The sequence below is a fragment of the Neomonachus schauinslandi genome, chromosome 10, assembly GCF_002201575.2.
Source record: "Neomonachus schauinslandi chromosome 10, ASM220157v2, whole genome shotgun sequence".
In the NCBI taxonomy this organism is placed as follows: domain Eukaryota; kingdom Metazoa; phylum Chordata; class Mammalia; order Carnivora; family Phocidae; genus Neomonachus; species Neomonachus schauinslandi.
This window is the reverse complement of record NC_058412.1, coordinates 136,701,923-136,722,397: the sequence shown is the minus strand read 5'-3', so window position 1 is coordinate 136,722,397 and position 20,475 is coordinate 136,701,923. Positions and strand designations below refer to the sequence as shown.

Here is a 20,475-nt window from a genome sequence, read left to right as displayed (position 1 = left end):
ACCTCCCTCCTCAGACAGCATAGCCTGGTCAGACACACCTGCCTCCCCTGTCAGACACTGGCTATCCCTGTCAGACAGACAGCCACCTCCCCCATCACTCAGACAGACACCCGTAGCCTGGTCAGCTGTGGCACCCATCAGACAGACACCTGCCTCCCCCATCAGATACCAGCTGTCCCTGTCAGACAGACACCTGCCTCCCCCATCAGATACCTGCTGCCCCTGTCGGACAGCTGTCACTGTCATCAGACACACACCCACCTCCCATGTCAGACACCGGCTGTCCCCCAGACAGCTGCAGCCCTCATCAGACACCTGCTGCCCGCATTAGACACCCACAGGCCCATCGGACAGATAGCTGCCTCCCCCATCAGACACCAGCTGTCCCTGTCAGACAGTCACCACCATCGTCAGACACATACCCACCTCCGCTATCAGATACCTGCTGCCCCCCTCAGACAGACACCCACCTCCCCCGTCAGACACTGGCTGTCCCTATCAGGAAACTGCTGCTCTGCCAGACAGGCACTTGCCTCCCGTCAGACACCTGTCGTCCCAGTCAGACAGACATGGACATGCCCCTTCAGACACTGGCCTCCCGTGTGACACCCACTGCCCCCATCAGACACTGGCCTCCCCTGTCAGACAGACCCAGACATCCCCCTTCAGGCACTGGCTGCGCCCGGTCAGCACCCGCCTCCCCCATCAGATGGACGCCCACTGCCCCCTCCATGATCAGGCGCTGGTCCACTGGTCTGAACACAAAGCACAGAAACTCCCTAGTTAGGGTGGTTTTGAAGAACCAGTTTATTCGTACATTACACCAAATCATAAGCAATTTATGGGCGCCAAACTCTGACTGGAAAAAAATGAACTGATAGGATGTTTTCCAGAAAATGTACTGTGCTCACAAATAAGACGAATCTGACCTGTTCAATTAACAGAAATGAAGGAAGAGCTCCACAAATCTAAAGGGGAACGGCAGCAGAGGTGCCGCCCTCGGAGCGCCTGCTCGCACAAACGTTGGCAGGACCCGGGGCCGCGAGCACTGGGGGCCTTCCAGCAGCCTGAGTCCCAGTCCACCACGCACCAGGGCAAGGCCTTGCAGCCGCTGTGAGTTTGTGAGCACTTCTGGACACCATGGGCATGTCTCAAATCCACGACCTGCTGGGGGTCAGGGACATCTCAGGAAGAATGAGCGCCAACGTCCAGGTCTTCTTTGCATGTCCACTGGCCTTCTGTGGAAGCAGTCATAAAAAACAAAGCACCATCGAACACACTGCACAAACAACTCACTTTAGCCTAAGCTTTTGCAAACATATTACAGAAGAGAAGATATAATATCTTTAATGAAAAAGAATTGCTGGCATCACTTTTCCCCCACAATATTACATAAAAATGGACAGCACATTAAATAAACATTCTGTTATTAATCATTAAATATATTAATACCAAAAATCATGTATAAATTAGGAAATAAATGTACAAACTATTTCACAAAGTGCTTTTTAAAATATATACACAACATTCAAGAAATTCTTAATGTAAGACATTTCAGATTGAAGTTTTGGGATAAGTTCAAGTGTCCTTTTCTTTCAAAAAGTATTAATACAGCACTTAAAAAAACCACACACACACACACAAAAGGCATATTCGCAGATTGGTAAGGAATAAAAATAAAACGACTTTCACAGTTATCTAAAATGTTTAACATTTTCAATGGGGAATTTTAGTCCCCTGATGAGTTTGCAAATTAGCTCTATGAAAACTGCCAAGAAAGAACAGAAGCGAGGGAGACACCTCCCTAAATGAAATTGCTGATGTCTGTGTCATTTAGCAATTAAGAACTCTCATTTCAGAATTTAATATAGATATGTATTTTTAAGCCCTTACCAGTGTCAAGAGGTTTTAAAACCCATATGCCTCTAAGATAAACACTCCTATCCCAGTGCTTGTGTGATTCTGTCCCCACAGAAGAGGGGAAAATATCCTAGAATAGAACTGGCACTCGTCTGGGGCAATCTTTAATCTGCGCCTTGGTTCTTCATCGGTAAAATGGGAACAGTAATTGCCCCCATATTTCCCAGTGTGGACTGTCAGGATTCATTCAAGCAACAAAACAAAACAAAACAAAAACAACATAAAATACCTCATAAACTGTAAACCATTCAACAGCTCTGGATAAAGAATACTTTAGACTTTTAAAACATTTCTGAAACTTATCAATTTAAAAAATCATTTTCAGTAGACCTGATATATCAAGAATTGGATTTTTTATTTATTTTCTTGGTTGTTCTTAGAAGTATGTCAGCGTTTATCCAAAGATGTTTTTAAAGTATTCATGTGGGTATTACTGTCCAGGTAAAAGTTGACAGAATGTCTGTATTACTAATTAGTGAAATACAGAGTTTTTCTTTTGACTATACTTTTCCAAGTGAGCTGTCTTTAATGTTTGTGTAGAATTTAAATGGGATTTAATGTCCTAGGAATGTAAAATTTACTCAAATTTTCCCATATAAAACCTTTCCTTTTCATTAGGAAGAACACAGTAAAATTTGTGGGATTCTTTTTAAAAATAAGATCTGAATTTCAGATATCTCTAAAAGAAAAGGAACGCTTGCTTGGAGATCTGAACAAGTAAGTCCTGGAAGAAATAATATAAAACAAACAACTTGCCAACTGTTTGGAAAATTTGGTATAAATATTTTAAGTTATCAATTTAGAATTGGGCATATCAAATATCCAAATCCCATAAGTGACCATCAGATAAACAAGGGCCAATGCCAGCCATTTCAGAGAGCCCTCTCTTTCCTTCAGAAACTACCCTCTTTCCTTCCCTGGGTTAGGCTAATTGTACGTTTATTTGGAATATAATCATTGATCCCTCTGTACTTTTTAGTACAAACACACAGGACATTTTGGATAAACACAATTGGCCAGAGACACAGGTAATGTGTGAGCTCTGGGAAAGACTGTTCACAGCCTCTCCGCATGAAGCATATTTATCCCTTTCATTGTGTAACAGACACTGACCCAAGACATAGAAGATGCCTTCCCCCCATGGAGGCACAGGAAGAGGCGGCCATCCAGGGGCTGTGGCGTGTGTCCAGCTGCGGTGTAGCCAGTGAAAGACAAGTTTACAACCCACATTTCGACAAGTGTGTGAGGAGAGTCGGACCTGAGGCCCATTTATGTGAACACACGGACTATGGCATCTTGTAGCTGTGTCCCATTCCTGGGCACAGAATACTCTGATGACAAGAGGACCCCTAACACTAGCTAGAAACATCAAGGAGGGGGGACAAAAAAGAGACAACCTCCCCACTGCATGGACATACAATCCTACACACAGCACCAGATACGTCACACCATCAAAGCGCTGTCTCTCGCCAGCATGCTTGGCATCATACCCAGCATGAAATGTGCACGCTTCACATGCAGACGCTGTGTGGGGCCGAAGGGCAACCAAGAGGTCGGAGTTCATCAGAACTGCCACCAGCCCGACCAGCCATGGAGGGACATGCCACCGCAAGGCTCTAACAAGAGCCGCTTCTTCCTTACTGCTGGTAATTTCCATACTGGCCCTGCAAGAGACCAAAACACAGGTTACGCTTCCACAGTCACGAGTAAAAGTGTAAGACGGGCCCCTCCCCCCAAACCCAGGATTAGGGATGGAAGGAGGTATGAAAAGCAAGCAAGCAAACAGCTCTCTCCCCTGGGTTTCTGAAGGCCATCCGTCCAAGCCTGTGGCTAATGACTGACATCAGAAGGTCAGCGAGGCCCCTCACCAGCTCCTCCCAGTAAGGGCCCCCAAGGGGTCAGCAGCAGGGCTGGACACAAACTTGGGCTGGGACCCTGAGGCCAGAGCCACTCAGCCAGCCATGTCTGACCCAGGTGAGCAAACGTGTAGAGGTAATTTCTAAAAGCCTCACGGGCTCAGAGAATTAACATTCTGGAAGGGGGCCTAGCAGCCCATTCGTTCACGCTTTACTCCGAGTGACCCCGAGAGAAACCTTGGTCCTGTCTCCACAGACACGCTGGGTCTTGCCTGCTCATAGCCGTAAGGCCGCTGCTGCTGGGCCGACGGGCCTGTCTGAGACGCTCTGTAGCTTCCGTACTGCTGGCCTTGTCCTTGTTGGTAGCCGGAGTACTGCGAGGCGGCTCCCTGGGCAGGCCCTGAGGACACACACCAGCACCGTGAGAACCACCACGGCACCCCCCGGCCCTCCGGGAGCACCTGAAGCACCCTCCCCGGTCCTCCTCAACCTGCGACCCACGCTGCGCAAGCACAGCGAGCGTGTGGCCAAGGCTGCCCGCGGGTCCCGTGTGGCCCGGGCTGGTCTCCAGTGCACCTGCGCTGGCTTCCTGCCAGCGGCGTGTCTGCCACCGTGGTCGCTGCAAACCCGCGACTTAAGCATCACAGCAGCTGCTGCTCGCGTGCAGGAGAGAGGCGGTGGGCATTCCTGTGGGAACTAAGGTGATTCACGCCTTGGAAAGAACTGATAAAGGCCAAATAATTTTTCAAACAATGCTATTTAATGAGTCCTGGTTGCAACGGGTTGAACAAGAATCTTAAACTGTGGCTTTCCTTCCTCCTATGTACCACCGTCCCCAGTGAGCTCAGCAAGAAACCTCACGTGTCTTGGGGGGGCCCAGCCTGCCATCTTATTTTTTCAAAAGCCTCCCAGGTGGTCCTGAGGTGCGAAGGCAGAGCCCCGCCGCCCCCGACAAGCTCCCGCAGAGGGGCATGCGGTTTATGGAAGAACGGGGCCCAGCTCTGCATGGGTGAGTGAATGGAGGTTTATATTTACATTAAACTAAGATGTTTCAGGTACAGACACATGGATGTTCTATGAACACTCCCAGAACTCACTCCTTTGACGAACTAATCCCATATTCATTCAGGTCATAAGGACGGCTTCTACTGTGTATTCTGAATGCTAATCGTTCGCCAGGCCATCACGTGGTGGCAACCTTAGGCAGCTGTCCTCCTGTGACGGCAGCATCTAGAAGCAACCCCCCCACCCCCGCCCTGGGGCACCTTGGGTTCTGGGGAGTGCAGTCCACGTGCATCTCAGGAGCGGGTTAGGACTCGGGCAGAGCCTCATGCGGTCTGGGCTCTCAGCAGACATGACCCACAGGCCAGGGGCCGGGGCTGCACTGTTTCAGGTGGACCTGCCTGGGGGGACGAGGCCCACAGAGGACTGGGCAGATGTGCGGGCTACTATCCTGAGCCTGCACTCCGCTAATCTCCAGTGGACGGGGCTCTCCCCTTGTTGCTTGCTGTAGCCCAAAAAGCTCCCTCTGTCCACTTCTCTGTCCGATGGGCCTGGAGAACAATGCTTGTTGGCGGGCTCCACGGCAGAGTCTGTGAAGGCCTGCTGGCCCCTTCGCACTTTAGGGAATCCTCGTGGGGTGAACAAAAGCCGGTGAGTGGGCCAGCCCTTCTGGAAGCTGCTGCCAGACTAACCCATACATGGACGGTCTCAGGTGACCGTGTGGGAGTGGCTCAGAAAACGCCCACCTGCACCTGGCTCTTGGTCCCTAACGCAGTTCTCCCGCCGGAGAACCCAGAGGTCCTGTGAGACCTGCTGCTTCTAGGGCTAGAGCTCGGAGAGCATCATCGTCCCAGAGAATAAGGAAATGCTCAAAAACAAAAGGATGGGAGCATGTCAAAGGGCCTGGAAGAGCTCCAGCTCCCAAGAGGCAAAGCTGGACAATGTGAACCAAACAGAGAAGTCTGGAATATAACCCAATGTGTAAAATTAAGATCTATAAATACATATTAATAAATGATTAATAACTTATCACTAATTAATTACTCTGCCTTACAGAGAATTCCAGTCTATGTAGACAATTCCTGCTTGAATGTGGGCTGGACTCAGTGGCTGGTTTCCAAAGATTAGGAAAGGGAGAGGAAGAAGGGATAACTTGATGGTGGGGGGACCAGTCAGGGTCAATATCAGGGGCAAGTCATGTTGATGTGGGATGAGAAAAACAGGCCCCCCAAGTGGTCTTCCCAAAGCCCACAGCCCAGTCTCATCCTGAGAAAAACCTCAGACAAGCCCGACCTGAGGGTGTTCTACAAAGCACCTGCCCAGTGTTGCTGATGACCGCCAAAGTCCAGAAGGACAAGGATTTCCCAGATGTGGTCCCAGCCCAGGGGAGCCTAAGGAAACGTGGAACTAAATGTCACGGGGGATCCTAGGTGGGTCCTGGGACAGAAAAGGACACTCAGGGCACATGAATGAGATCTGAGTGAACTGTGAGTTCAGCCCATGGCAGCGTGCCGCTGTTAGTCTCTGAACTGGGACGATGGCACTGTGGTGGGATGAGGTGCTGTCCACACAGCTCTGCTGGAAAATTAAGTGTACTAAGCGCCCTCGGCACGAACGGCAGCGTGACCGTGTGTGGGGCCCCGTGCGGGAAGGCGCCTCCCCCTTACCGTAGCCTTGCTGCTGCCCGGGGTAGCTCTGCTGGTTGGGGTACTGCTGCTGGTACCCCGCCTGCTGCTGGGCTGTGCCCTGCTGGTACCCCGCCTGCTGCTGGCTGTACTGCGAGTTTCCTGTGGAGGGAAGGAGACACACGGTGCGTCTCTGGAGACGGAGACAGCTCCTCACGACGCGGACCCCTTGGAAAACCCCGGGACCAGCTCAATTGCTTCGGGATCGTCTCTTTTCCGCAACAATTCGAATATGAAGATAAGCCAAAATGAAACAGTTAATACAATTTAAGGCTAATACAAGGGTTTTGGGTTGAACTGTGCCCCCCAGAAAGGTACGCTGAAGTCCACACCTCATGTACCTGTGCACGTGGTCTTATTTGGAATAGGGTCTTTGCAGATGCAAATGGTTCAGAGCACGTTGTACTGGACTAGAATGAGCCTTCTTATCAGAAGAGGGACATTTGGACACAGACACATGGAGAAAGCCACATGACAACCAAAGCGGAGAGTGAAGTAACGTGCCTACGAGCCAAGGACACCAGGACCGCTGGAGCTACCAGAAGCTGGGAGAGGGGTCTGGGGCAGACCGTCCAGCTGAGCCCCCAGAAGGACCAACCCTGCTGACGCTTGGACCTCAGACCTCTGCCCTCCAGAACTGAGAGAGTGATTTCTGCTGCACTCAGTGCCCCCATCTGCGGCACCTCTCGCCACACAGCCTAGGTCCCAGGACGGCCGTGAAGCAGGCTCAAAGCAGCGACTCTGAAGGAAGCACGTTTCAGCCTCTGATCAACAATGGTTTCGCTTGCGAAAAGAACACAGTAACAGAGCCTGTAGACAGCTAAAAACACACCACTGAAAATGAAGCTAAAGGGCACCGTGCAGTGTGGGAGAGGAAACGAGAGACACCCTTAGAGTCCTGGATTGAGAATCAGTACAGATCAGTGACCCCCAGTATGTTCTATACGCGCACCCCTCTTGGTGTTTACTCCTGCAGATTTATTCCGTTGACAGGCTAGTAGGTAAACTGGTGAGAAATACTGTCTCACTAGTAAGGAAAACCTTAGCTGCAGTTCTGGAACGTGACTGCAGGCCACCGTGTGTCTCAAGCAGGTGACAAGCACCCCGTGTACTTCCCTTACCACCGTGAGATAATCGCTACTGCGCACCCATTGTACAGATGCGGGACTGAGGCGCACCGCCTGGCTGCCCAGGGGCCAGCACTCAAACCCGGAGGCCGGCAACCCAGGATGGCCCCAGGGCCTCCAGAAGGGAAACTGAGGGAAGTTCCAGTCCCGTGGCTGATGGACACATTGAGGTGAGCGGCAGCTACCAGGACACTCCTCAGAGACCACTTACTCTAAGCTCATGTGTCCACACAGCTCGGAAGGACTCCGGGAAGTTTCAGGACACACTCATTTTAGTGGCAAACGTGTATGCCAGGTACAAGGTTCAGCTCAGACCCGTACTGGGCTTTTCCTTTGACTTTAGGAAACTGGTGCCACAAAGGATTTTTTTTTTTAAAGGCATATATTTACCCGTATACATTTTAAAAGTTTACTTATTTAAGTAATTTCTACAGCCAACATGGGACTCGAAGTCACGGCCCCGAGGTCAAGAGCCACACGTTCCACTGACTGAGCCGGTGAGGCGTTCCCAAAATGCCTTAATTCTTTTTTTTTTTTTTAATTTTATTTATTTATTTGAGAGAGAGAGAATGAGAGACAGAGAGCATGAGAGGGAGGAGGGTCAGAGGGAGAAGCAGGCTCCCCACTCGCGGGACTCGATCCCGGGACTCCAGGATCATGACCTGAGCCGAAGGCAGTCACTTAACCAACTGAGCCACCCAGGCGCCCCCAAAATGCCTTAATTCTTATTTTCAAAAATCTAGCCAGCCAGCATCCCTGCCCAAAGCCTCATTCTGGAATAAAGCTTACAGTAAGAAACATGGTTGAGGAGCGCAGTGAGGGCGTCGCCACGCCATCGCTGAGTGTTACGGCAGAGTACCAACAACCATTCTCAAGTCTTCCTACAAAGTCTTCTTGATGCAGGTCTCAAGAGCTGCCATTTAGATGCAGTGTGGGTATTAAGTTCCACTCACGGTTTTCAAAACACCTTTACAAAAAGACCAATTTAAGTCTACTTTCATTTTCTTTTGAAGAGGACTTTGTTCCTCAACTTTGCCAACTGCACTGCCTTTAATTTGTAACAGGTTCAGTCCTCAATCTGAGACACCCAGTTCTCCAGCAGGAGGGGTGTGGGGGGGACCAGGGCCTTCACTCGCCTGCAACACCCCACAGCAGACGAATGGCCGGTCCACAAATGGCAACCCCCTTCTCTGTGGGGGATCCATCGCAGACCCCGTGGACCCCGAGGCCGAGGGCAGGGCCACAGTCTGCACGCCCCGTGTGCTGTCCTCCGCACACACGCACGCACGTGCAGTCCAGGGTCAGTGGTGACCTGGGCACAGCCAGGGAGTGTCGGTAACCGCGAAGGACGCAGGACAGCTATCAGGATGTCGGTGATAAAAGTTGGGTGAATGTGGCCTCTGGCTCGGAAAACACCTTCTCGTCCTGTGCTCACCCGCCCGTGACAGGTGAGGATGGGATGAGGTGACGCGAGCGACGCGGGTGGGTGACGCGGCGCGAGGGTGCACCTGACCTTCTGACCGTGCGCCGGGGGACCCCGTCACTGAGACTGCGGGAAGCCAGACTGAGGATGGGGGAGGGGACTATTACAGCTGGTTCTTTCTTTCTTTTAAATCAAAACTTGCCCCAGAGCCTGGATGGCTCAGTTGGTGAAGCATCTGCCTTCGGCTCAGGTCATGATCCCAGGGTCCTGGGATCGAGTCCCGCATCGGGCTCCCTGCTCCGCGGGAAGCCTGCTTCTCCCTCTCCCACTCCCCCTGCTTGTGTTCCCTCTCTCGCTGTGTCTCTATCAAATAAATAAATAAAGTCTTAAAAACCACACACACACAAGCAGATCCTGGAGACGTAGTTTTTAAGGAGCAGCCTTACTGAGAGCTACAGGTCGCTGTAAAGGCTTGCACCCTCCACGGGGACTTGAACTGCAGCCGCGAGGAACAGTAAGCGCGCTAGCGCTCTGACTCCAGGGCGAGCCCCTCCCTGCGGATTCTGCACACCCACCGCGTCTCCGCAGTTGCTCCTTGCTCCCTGCCCCAGGAGGCCCTGAGCTCTGAGGGGTCCTTCCTCCCAGCCCGTCCTTCCAGCCGGTGCAGTTCCCGCAGGGCGGTGCGGACCCCGGTGCACGGTGCGTATCTTAGCCGACGAGAGCGACGGAGACACGGTGGGGTTCTCCAGGGCTTCAGATGTTCTGGTCTGAGTATTCTCAGCCTTCTAGCCCCTTTCGCTTTTTATATGGTAATCGATAAAGTTCATTCACATGCACCTGCCCAGCTGCAGCCTGGCACACAGTAGGTGTACAATGTTAGTAGGGATGCCTCTGAGAACCAAAGCTCTGCTCCCACACACCATGGAAAACCTTCCCTTAGCCAGAGTCAAACCCAGTAGAAAGGTGGCCCGCGTGAGGAATGTGGACACAAAACGGTCACGGGAACCAGCGACCCATCGGTTCACTGACGCATTCGATAAAAACTACTTCTCGAAACAAGGATGTGCCTCAGGGACACGCGCGGGCTGATCCAGGAGGAGTCGCCGTCCCTGCTCTTCTGAATGTTCACCCACAGCTGGGGCACCGGTCTTGTGGGGCAAGACCCTGGGGACACCCAGGACAACAGCGCTGTGACCACGGGGCTTGGGGGGCGTGGATGGGTCTGCATGGCCACAAGGTCAGGCTACTTGGATTTTCAGTGACAGCCAGTAATGTTTAGTATTTTTAATTTTAACTTCTGCACAGGCAGATAGGTTCGTGTGACTGAGAAATGTAAAAGTGAATGCAGCCCCCCTTCAAGAGGTTCAGGGAAGAAGGCCACCTCCAGCCCTGCCAGGTCCCCAGCCCCGTCCCCCACCCACTGCCATTCCTACTGGTGTCCTGGGTATCTTTCCAGAGTTGGTTTGGGGGTGTACGTGCAAACAGGTATGGTCTCACACACAAGGTGGCATCCCTGGCACCCTGGTCCTCGGCACCTGGCCTGAGCGCTTGGCACAATCCAGGAGAATCGACCACAGCAGCCCACAGGGAGCTCTGCTGCTTTTAACAGACACAGTGACCGGTGGGCATGTCACGGTGGATGGAGGCTCCGTCCAGTCTTTGCTACCGCAAACCTCACAGCGACAAAGTGCAACAAGATGCCCAAGGGTCCGTGGCGTGCTTGGCAGGGCCCCTGATGGCGACCTGGGTCTGTCTGGCTCAGTCGGCCCCTCATGCCCTGATCCTGCCCGGCTTGGCCTACTGTGCCCTGGCCCCTTCCTGGCACCGGCCCTCTGTACGCCAGCGCCCCCTCATTCTGGGGGACCACACAGGGCTCCTGTCAGATGCCACCTCCCGTGAAAACCCCAGCACCAGCCACCTGTGCTCCACAAGGCTCCGCATCCCGCTGTGGCATTAACGTAATTCCTGGAAACGTCTTTGTTTTGGCTTCCATCCACCCCCTCATTGCTTCCACTCGACACCCTCCACCTCCGTGGGGCCACAGGCCACTTATGCACATCTGTCTTCTCAAAGCACAACACCATCTGCCTCTCAGCAAGACCTGGCAATGCCACCCACTGTGGGGTGACCTGGCCTCGTAACACAAGTTTGGGGAGTCCCAAGTAGGGGTCCAATTAACAAGATGGAACAAAACGCTTCCAGATTCAGGAGGAAACCATGCCATCTGCCACACTTGCCTTAGAAGAGGTTACTAAGTGTTTTAGCAAACTTTCCATCAATCACGGAAGGCAAGAACATGTAACCCAAAAATGAAGGTATAAAAATGCGCACTTCGAAGTTCAAAAGGCACATCCTGAGCTTGTCTTCGGGGCAATCGTTTCTGCCTCGGACCCTCACTTGGATACAGCAGTGCTGGAGATAAGCAGAGGCCCCTCCTGGTGGGGAAGGCTGAGCACTGGCATCCAGGGAGGAGGGGAGAGGGCAGGGCTGATGGAGGAGCGCTTCGCTTGGGAGAAGCTCCAGATGGCCCCGGGGCGGTGCACCTCTTCCCAGCAGGCTGAGAACAGCAGTGCAGACACCCGAGCGCGCCAAACTCTACCTTTTACACACTGAATTGTATTTCAAACGTCCCAGACACACAGGTTTTTAGCCACGTAGGGCCCCCTGCTTGGCGTACCTGGTTAACCGTCACCGGCAGCTGCTAGCTACAGGCAGTGGGTCAGCGCCCTGCAGCAATGGGCCGCTGGGCTTGAGCCGGGCTGCTGAGTGCTCTCCCCAGGACAGGAGCGCTCCCCCCGGGATGTCCCCTCTGGAGCATGGCCCCTGGCTGCAGCCTCTCCGCAGGTCTCCCGCTGCGAGGGCCGGCCCCTCACACGCCCTGTCCAAGCACCATCCAGGGAGGCTGCTTGGGCTCTGCTGCCCGGTGCGGGCACATCTTTTCCCCGGTCAGCCTGCGGTCCCTCGAACCTCCCATACTCATGTCAGTGACATGGGCCGGCCAGCACAGTCAAGCGCCTGCAGAGCTGCCATTAGGCCAGGGTCCTGTCTCAGGAATGGTCCAAGGTGAGGGGATGTGATGCACCCAGAGAATGTTCGCGGATACCCGTCTTCAAGAGTGGAAGCTGAGATGAGAAGCAGCCTAGGTGTGACTGGAGAAGAAGAACATCTGGGGAAACTGTGTGGATGGGGGAAGGGCCAAGGTGGTCACAGGTGGGATCACTGGCGAGTTTACTGTGGTCGTTAACAGAAGGCAAGACCAAGGGCAGTTGTGGCGACTGAGAAGGCAGGAAGAAAGCGTTACCTGTTCACTACGAATGGCCAACACTTAATCAGTTCCTAAGAATGATAAGGAACATCGAATTACTCATAAATAATTTTACTTTGAGATGGTTGGTATGTTTTGGTTCTCGTTCTATACCCATTATCAGGCTTCAAATCCAGCCAGGGGTGACGGCCAGGTCATTGCACCAGCTTTGGGAACAGGAGGGGCCAACATGGGCAGCTGCTGGGGTCGGGGGAAGACCTGCCTCACTGGGTGACTGCACCAGACACAGGCCATCTCGGGGTCTCAGAGCCAGACTCCCTGGGACAAGAAGGCTGCGTCTGAGCCATGTCAGTGAGTGGTACCCAAACGTGGGGACCTGGGAAGCCATTGCTGGGAAACACTTGTAACTGACCCCAGCACAGCCTTCTGGGCGATTCTCCTGTAGTCTCCAAATGTCCTACAATCTCCTAACATTGTAACTAAAAAACGAAACTGTGCGTTTAAAACCTTCTGGCAGTTCTTCAAATAATTAAGCACAGGATCACCCTACGATCCATAATTCTACTCCTGGGCATTAACACAAAGGAAATGAAAGCAAGGACTTGAAGACAGATTTGCACACCCACGTTGCCAGCAGCAGGATTCACAACAGCCAAGACATAGAAGCGACCCAAAAGGGTCCGTTGATAGTTGAATGGATGAGCAAACCATGGTGCATCCACACAACAGAATACAATTCTGCCTCGAAAGGGAATCCTGACATCTGCTACCACACCCATGAACTCAAGGATGTCACGCCCAGCGACACAGGCCAGTCAGAATGACAAACATGTAGGGTCCCACTTACGTAAGGACCTAGGGACATCACGTGCAGAGATAGACAGGAGAGCAGGGGGTGCCGGGGGCGGCCTGGGAGCCAGGGTCTGACGGGGGCCAGTTCTGGAGATGGATGATGTGAATGTGTTTCATGCTACTCAACTATACACTCAGAAATGGTTCCAACGGCAAATTTTGTTGTATTCTTAGCGTAACTCTTTCAAAAAGCCACCCAAAACATGTGGATTCACAAGCTGCCCATCTCATGTTTATTGCTCGTGTTTCCTTCCCCGGGGGCCCTGCTACCAACCCTCACGCTGTGCCCACTTTGGACGCCTGGACCAGGAAGCCAGGGCTGAGCCCGCTGCCCGTGACTTTACGGTTTTCTCTTCTCTTGGGGTCTCCCAAGGACAGGGGGAAGTACCTTTGCTCTCTGGGGACTCCGCCGAGAAGCGGATGTGCAGATTTCCTCCCCGTTGCGTGTGTGCTGACCTCACGCTGGAGGCCGGACGGCCGCGCAGGTGGGAGTACTTGCAGCGGGGAAACGGGCGCGTGCCAGTCATGGGCTTTCTGTTGCTACAGCCGGCCTCTCTCCTCCCCGCCTCACGCCACCTCTGCTGGACAGCCCCGGACAGCCCCCAGGGCAGCACCACTGAGGAATGCCGCGGGGAGGGGGTGGGGGGGGTGGGGGCTGCTGCAGGCTTTATCTGGCCAGCAGGGGTTTGAAGAAATGCCCGGGCCGAACCCAAGGAAGCCACACAGTCCACGGGCACCGGCCAGCTGGCTCAGGAGGGGCGCGCGGTGCCTGAGCCTCCCCGACTGAGTCTGGAGCTCCTGAGGGCATTCAACCGAGCTCACAAGCCCCACGCTGCCCAGCCGAGCCCGATGGTGGAGTCTGGGCCCCTGCGACCCCCACGCGGCCAGTCAAGCCCCCTCCACCCACCTGCGTCGTGAACGGGGACGTGTTCCGCGGCCTGCATTTGCCGCCTCCGCGAGTACACGCGGCCTCACACAGCCCTGCACCACCTGCCGTGGGTGCGCGTCTGACTCGGAGCTCGCTGCGCGGCCCTTGCGCTCCTTACCGCCCTCGTAGTAGTGCTGCGTGGACTCCTCAAAGGACCGGTCGTAGCTCTGCTCCGTGTAGGATGACTGCTGGTAGGCGTAGTCGCCATGTCCTGCGGGCACACACAGGCCACGTGTAGTCAGCAGAGGCCCAGACGGCCGTAAACTGAATGGGCAACGCTGTCGGCTCAGGAACGTCCAGACCCGGACCTGGATCCATTTTCCCTGCGCTAAGCCCACGAAAAAGCTTCCTACCACCTCCCGGCCTCCGTTTCTCCCTCTAAGATGCAGCCCCTACTTGTGGGGTGAGTGTGAGGAGTCCATTAGTCACGGCATAGACAGAGAGGGCGCATCCAGTGCCCGACACGTGACAAGCTCCGCCGGCACTGCCATCCTGCTGCTGGCTCCCGGGGGTGCTGCTGGGGGGCACCGTGCACCCTCAGGAGGACTTTGCCACTGTTCTGTTGGGGGATAGCCCCGCGCTGGCCTCAGCCCCCCCACCTCACATATGCTCCCTGGCTAGTGTCGCCCCCCTCCCCAAATCCCACCCATCCTCTATACCACCTCCACAAACCCTGAGACGATTTAAAATGACTGAAAGGTGAGCGTGGAAGGAAAACCATCTGCAGAGACTGAGCAGCAGCTACAAAGAGCCAGCTCAGCTTCGTCCCCTTCCTGAAGGCGTTTCACAATGACGCTTGCATCCCTCTTTTGAAACAGTCTCATGCACCTATTCATCCCAGCTGTAACCCCTACTGCCCTTTGGAAGGGGGGCGAGGAGCCTCACGTCCGTGAGCAGCTGCGGCCTGAGCCGGAAGCTTCTCTCGGCGGAGACCAGCCCTCACCCCCATCCCCAAACACACTCGGGCGCGGGGGCCCTGGGGGCTGTGCTGGCAGAAGTCGGGGCGGCAAGTCTGAACGGGAGTGCGTGGAGGGCAGCGGTCAGTAGCCTCCGCGACCCCGGTGTCGCCGCCGGCGCGGGCGCGGGCCTCACCGTCAGGGTAGTACTGCTGGCCCATGGGCTCCGAGGCGGCCTGGCTGTGGCCGTACTGCTCGCCACCGTAGTATTCCTCCTGGCCCAGGTACTGCTGGGACGACCCTGGGGGCGGGCAGCGCACATGGGGCGTTAACTCAGGACACTGTTCTGTCTCCGGAGGACCCCTCGATGGCCCCCCCGGGGCACCCGGGAATTCTCCCCCACCTCCAGCCCGGGTACCCTGGACTTGGTACTCACAAACACGACCGCCCCAGCCCCTGCTTCGGACACTGGGCCCGACTCCACCCCTACAGCAGCTCGAGCCTGGTCCGCCTCCGGGAGCAGCACCGGCTTTCAACCTTCCATGTTCCGTGAGCCCCACGCGGCTCCGGACCCCCAACCTCCTCGCTCGATACTAAGAACTTCTCAGGGAGTTCAGCTTCTCAGGGAGAACGGCACGGCGCGGGCATTACCTTGCTGGGAGGGCCGGTAGGGCGCCATGGGCCGCTGCCCCATCATGCTGCTCCCCTGGCCGCTCTGGCCCATCATGGCGATGGACGACTGGCCCTGGTAGTGCTGACTCCCGCCCTGTGCCGAGTTGTAGTGGGACGAGGCTGCCTGCTGGTGCATCATGGACACTGGGCGACACGACAGAGCCGAATAACCCCGAGAAGCTCCCCGGGCAGGCACCCTCACCCCTCACCCCAGACCCCGACGGCACCCTTCTCCTAGGCCGCCTCCACGCACGGGAAAAACACGAGTCCTCTCCTCCCAAATGCCCAAGACTGGTCCCAGAGGAGCCAGGCCTGTGTCCGCCCCCGAGACTTGGGCCTCTAAGGCTCTCGATGGGCAGCCTCTGCCCCTTGGCCCATCCAGTCGTGCCACCCCTGCTCAGAACCCACTAGGGCAGCACTATGCGATGGGATGGGAGGAGAACCGTGTCGAATGATAGAAGCAAACAGGTGAAATCTATTTTAGTAATATATTTTATTTGACTCATTATACCCAAAATATCCTCGTTTTCAGTATATAATTGATAGTAAAAATAAACGGAGGAGATACTGTGTGTTCTCCCTTTTCTGTATTAAGCCTTTGAACTCCGGCGCCTGACACTCTGGGACATCTGCATTGGGGCCCGATGCTACCCGCTGCTCAGCGCCCCGTGCTCGGCCCACGGGGACCCCGTGGCCCAGCGTCTGTGGCCCTGCACCCTGCCTACGCCGCCCCCCATCCTGGGTGAGCCTGGCTCCGTCCCCCAGGCAGGGTGTCACCCCTCGGCAGAGACTTCCCTGGAGCTGCCACAGGGAACAGCGGGAATCCCTCCACAGAGCCAGACCCAGGGTCCCCGGCACTTCAGAAGCCCCCAGCACCTGGTGCACAGCCTGCACACATTTCAGAGGGCCCCAGGGACCGTCCCGGGGTTGGGCAGGAGTCCTGGGGGCTGGGGTGGTGCCCTAGGGCTGAGCAGGGTGGTACCTGGGTTGGACTGCATGTTGATGTTGGCCCGTGACACGTAGTTGCCGATGGCGCCCTGGCCCTGCAGGGGCACGCTCTGCGAGGTGGGTCCCGAGTGGCTGTAGCCAGGCCCCGAGCCGTGGCCGCTGCCTGACATACTCATGGAGGTGGTGGGCAGCGTGCTCTGAGCTGTCTGCTGCATGGACACGTGGTTTGGACCTGCCAGAAGCACAAGAAGGGCCTTGACCCCGTGGAAGACCGGCCTTGTTGCCAGACATCCCGAGTTCCTTCACATGATCGTGGGGAGGGAGGCGAACCCACGGTCAACAGCACCACAAACGAAGTAAAGGATTAAGTGACGAACAAAGAAACGAGCACACGTGCCGACCATGCAGAGGACTCGCCCGTTCGCCATCCCGATGGCTATCAGTAGTTCCTTCTCCAAAGGTAACCTTTCTGTTCTTGTTTAAAAAAATCCACATGGAAGCCCACGCGTCGATTTGAGGTGGCCATCACGTGGCCGTGTCAAGGCAGAGTAGATGATCTAGAGTGCTTTATTCCCTTTGCATGTTACCCCCCATGCTCGGGCGCCCGGGCACGGCAGCTGGCCGGCAGCCAGGACCTCTGGGAGGAGAGAGGTCCCGCACTTAGCTCTGCAGGGCACGGGGTACCCTGCTGAGACAGCCAGCCACCTGGAAGCCTGAGCGGGTGACGTGCTGCCAGGACCCAACCCCCACCCCGACGGGCTCAGGGCTACTCACCGTTCCCGATCTGGCCCTGCATGAGGGAGGACGGGGGCAGGCCCGTGCCAACGGCATCGCTGAGGCTGCCCTGGGAGTGCAGGCCCTGGCTGGAGCCGCTCTGGGACAGCGCTCCGGGGCCCAGGTTCATGTTCTGGGTTGGCGGCTGCAGGCAACAGGGAGTAACAGGGAGGATGGTTAACCCAGAGAGTAACCACCTGAAGCCCTCCAGGGATTTGGCAGCCCATGAGATCTGCCCCCATGTTTCATGGCCACTTGGCTAATGTCTATAATCCCCTGTTGCTCTCACATTTGATCAGATGACTGCGAGTGACTAGGCCCAAACATCTCAGGCCAAGGACATGATACACCAAGATTCTTGTGTGAATGTTCAGAACTTAAGTCAACACAAACTTGGAAATTCAAAGACAGGTCCTCTTTATTGGAGCTACAGGGAGCCAGCTCGCCAGCCCACCAGACCGCATCTACCTCATCTCACTCCACACCCCTGCCCCTCCCCCTTGGCCTCAGCCGGCCAGGATTCTGTGTGTCCCTCGTCCACACCACCCCACGCCCCAGGGCCTTTGCACTGACTGCCCTGTGTCTTAGCACTGGCATTCCCATTGCTCCTCCTCTCCGTGTGCCCTGCCCGCGCAAGCCCAACTCTTTTCAGATGTGGAGGGTGATGGGACTGAGTGACCCCTGCACCCTCACCTCCTAGATCCAGACCATACAGCAGCTCCGAAGCGTCGGACACACATGCTGCCTGGACCCGGCTGAGAAAACAAAGTTCCCACCAGGATCCACTGGTATCTCTAGGGTGAGGAGTCGCAATTTCATAGGCCAAGCAAGTTGTTTTAACGATTTTATCAGCAAAACACTTCCTGACACTTATGCTGTCACGTTCCAGGGGACTCGGGGGCATCGAGGGATAAGCTGTTCCCGGTGACAGGACTGTCCCGAGACCTCTGTGCCCACCACGGTCAACGCAGGCCGGGCCCTCTTGGGGCTGTGCCTTCCTATTCCCCAGGCAGGAGGCAGCCTCTGCCGGACCTTGCCTTTGCAGCAGTAATTTGATTTCGGGAAAATGGGTTTAAAAAAGTTAGACACCAGACCATTTACACTGACGCTGAAAGTGTCCCTGCACCGGGTACAGTTTTGCTGCTAAATCAGAGCAGTGTCCGTTCCTGGGCCACCACCGTTCCAATCGCGCTCAGGGCCCGCGATAAAGAGCAAGAATCCCTGAGCCACTTCCTGTCCTCCTGAGACCTGCCTCCCACCATTTCTAGGTTTGGTTCCTCGGGGTCACCTCCCTTTGCTAAAGAAACTGATGTCACGATTCTGACCAGTGCACTCCAGACTCTGTCTGACTGGCCTCCCGCCCCCTTCCCATGCCTCTGTCTGTTACTTGGTTACTCTAGGTAACGCGCTCAGATGTCTGCTCCCCGAACTAGCAGTCTGAGGCCGTGACTGACTGCGCTGGGCAAGGGTGGGGCCCACTGTCCCCCATGTGTGGGCACTCACGGCAGGGAGCAGGGACTGCATGTTCTGGTTGGAGTCCGCGATCGTGGCCAGGTAGACCAGGTTCCGGTGCAGGATCTGCTGGTACCTGCAGGTCGGGGGCACACGGTGAGGCAGAGGAGGCTGCAGGCCCATCTGACAACGTGCACCCAGGGCAGCCTGGCCTTGCAGCGAAGCCCCCGGGGGACGTGGACCCCTGACAATGCCCAGGGACAGGGCAGGCAAGAGTGCTCTGTGGTCCAGGACAGGGCCAGGCAGGGAACAGGGTCCAGCCTGAGTCCTGAGTGGGATCCTGTCTGATGACAACACGCTGAAAGACCCCAAGGCGGTGGCCAAGGGAGAGGTGTCAGCAGGTCTGTTCAGAGGATGGGAGTGGGAGGAGGGGCAGAAGGCACGAGGAGGCACGAGGAGGCCCAAGACAGAGACTGAGGGAGACACAGGAAGGGGTACCAGAGAACGAGGCCTCCTCCATCGGACCCTGACACCAGGCGGACTCGGTACCTCCGCACCCGTGAAGAGGTTCCCCCAAACAGGCCAGGGGGTGGGGTAGGGAAAGCCCCCAGGCACGTGGTGGCTGCGCACATGCGTCACACGTCTGGGGGCCTCAGACAGCTGGCTCATGCACCTATTCTGCGTCCAGCCCTGGGGGGTCACACAAGGTCCTACCCGGAGGAGCTCACTGTCCCCCGGCATGTCCACCAGCGGTACCCTCTCCTCCCACACTTCCATGTCCCTCCAAACCTTCTCCCCCTCCTTGGGGAGCCATCCTCTGAGGGTGACCTCCATAGCCTGATGGCCACTTACTGGGTGCACTCGGCCGTCTTGCCCTTGCTCTGGTAGTCCAGGATACACTGTATCAGGTGGTGGTTCTCATCCAGCATCTGAAGGGGAAGCAGACGTGAACACAGGACACAGATGTGTCTGTGGTGCCCAGCTGGGGGGTTACAATGGGGCGCCTGCCGGAGTCGCTCCATTAGGTGCGCGATGGTAACTGTCACCAGCGTGCAGGTGTTCTAGATAGAGAACTCTAACTCTTCCACATCACCCTGGCCAGCAGGACCGAACATTTCCCACATCCTCGTGCTACGCATGGCCTTCCACGTGTCAGGGTCCGTCCCCCCACAAGCCCAGGGTCAGGTTCCAGGTTCTCTCACGCAGCAGAGGAAAACCCACAGCCCACAGGACGCCCCATTGTCTAGGGCCCCTGACCACAGTGCATCTGCCTGCTAGGGTGGGCCCTGGAACCCTGAGTTCCTGTCTGGAGAGCCCCACATCATGGCCACAAGCAGTCCCTCCTGAGAGGCCGCTCACAGCCCTGCAGAGCATCACAAAGACCCAAAAGAGCTGGCTTTTCGGGATGGCCACCTGGCGGGCAGCCCCTCGGATGGCCTGGGGAGACCCAGGAGGAGGTGAGGAAGAAGCACGAGAGGGAAGAGGGCCTAACGGGAGCAGCGGAAGCACAGTAGGGCTGCGCCGGCGGGGTGGGGGGTAAGATCAGGCAGCCCTGGCCAGCCCACCCTGCCGGCCCGGGGTCTGGTCAGCATTCAGGACTAGGGAGGGCACAGTGTACAGCCTTCTCCACCCGGCTGTGAAGAGAAGATTCGGCTCATTCACCACCTGTGCATGT

The 20,475-nt window shown here is 55.7% G+C and overlaps 1 protein-coding gene across 1 annotated transcript; it reads right to left on the bottom strand.

The window, feature by feature from the left end:
- Positions 1-3,557: 3,557 nt before the first annotated feature.
- Positions 3,558-19,729, bottom strand: SS18L1 (SS18L1 subunit of BAF chromatin remodeling complex). The gene is made up of 10 exons (XM_021677834.2): positions 19,653-19,729; positions 18,852-18,936; positions 17,349-17,493; positions 16,609-16,806; positions 15,606-15,770; positions 15,151-15,255; positions 14,177-14,269; positions 6,446-6,565; positions 4,049-4,176; positions 3,558-3,584 (listed from the first exon to the last, which is right to left on the bottom strand). The coding sequence occupies exons 1-10, from the start codon at positions 19,727-19,729 to the stop codon at positions 3,558-3,560; spliced, it is 1,143 nt and encodes a 380-aa protein (XP_021533509.2).
- Positions 19,730-20,475: the final 746 nt, after the last annotated feature.

Coding starts and splice junctions, on each gene's coding strand:
- SS18L1 (XM_021677834.2), bottom strand. CDS start 19,729: ATGCTGGATGAGAACCACCACCTGATACAGTGTATCCTGGACTACCAG. Junction 17,494..18,851: donor TGCAGTCCCTGCTCCCTGCC/GTGAGTGCCCAC, acceptor TGTTGCCTGCAG/CCGCCAACCCAGAACATGAA. Junction 4,177..6,445: donor CGGGCAGCAGCAAGGCTACG/GTAAGGGGGAGG, acceptor GTGTGTCCTCAG/GGCCTGCCCAGGGAGCCGCC.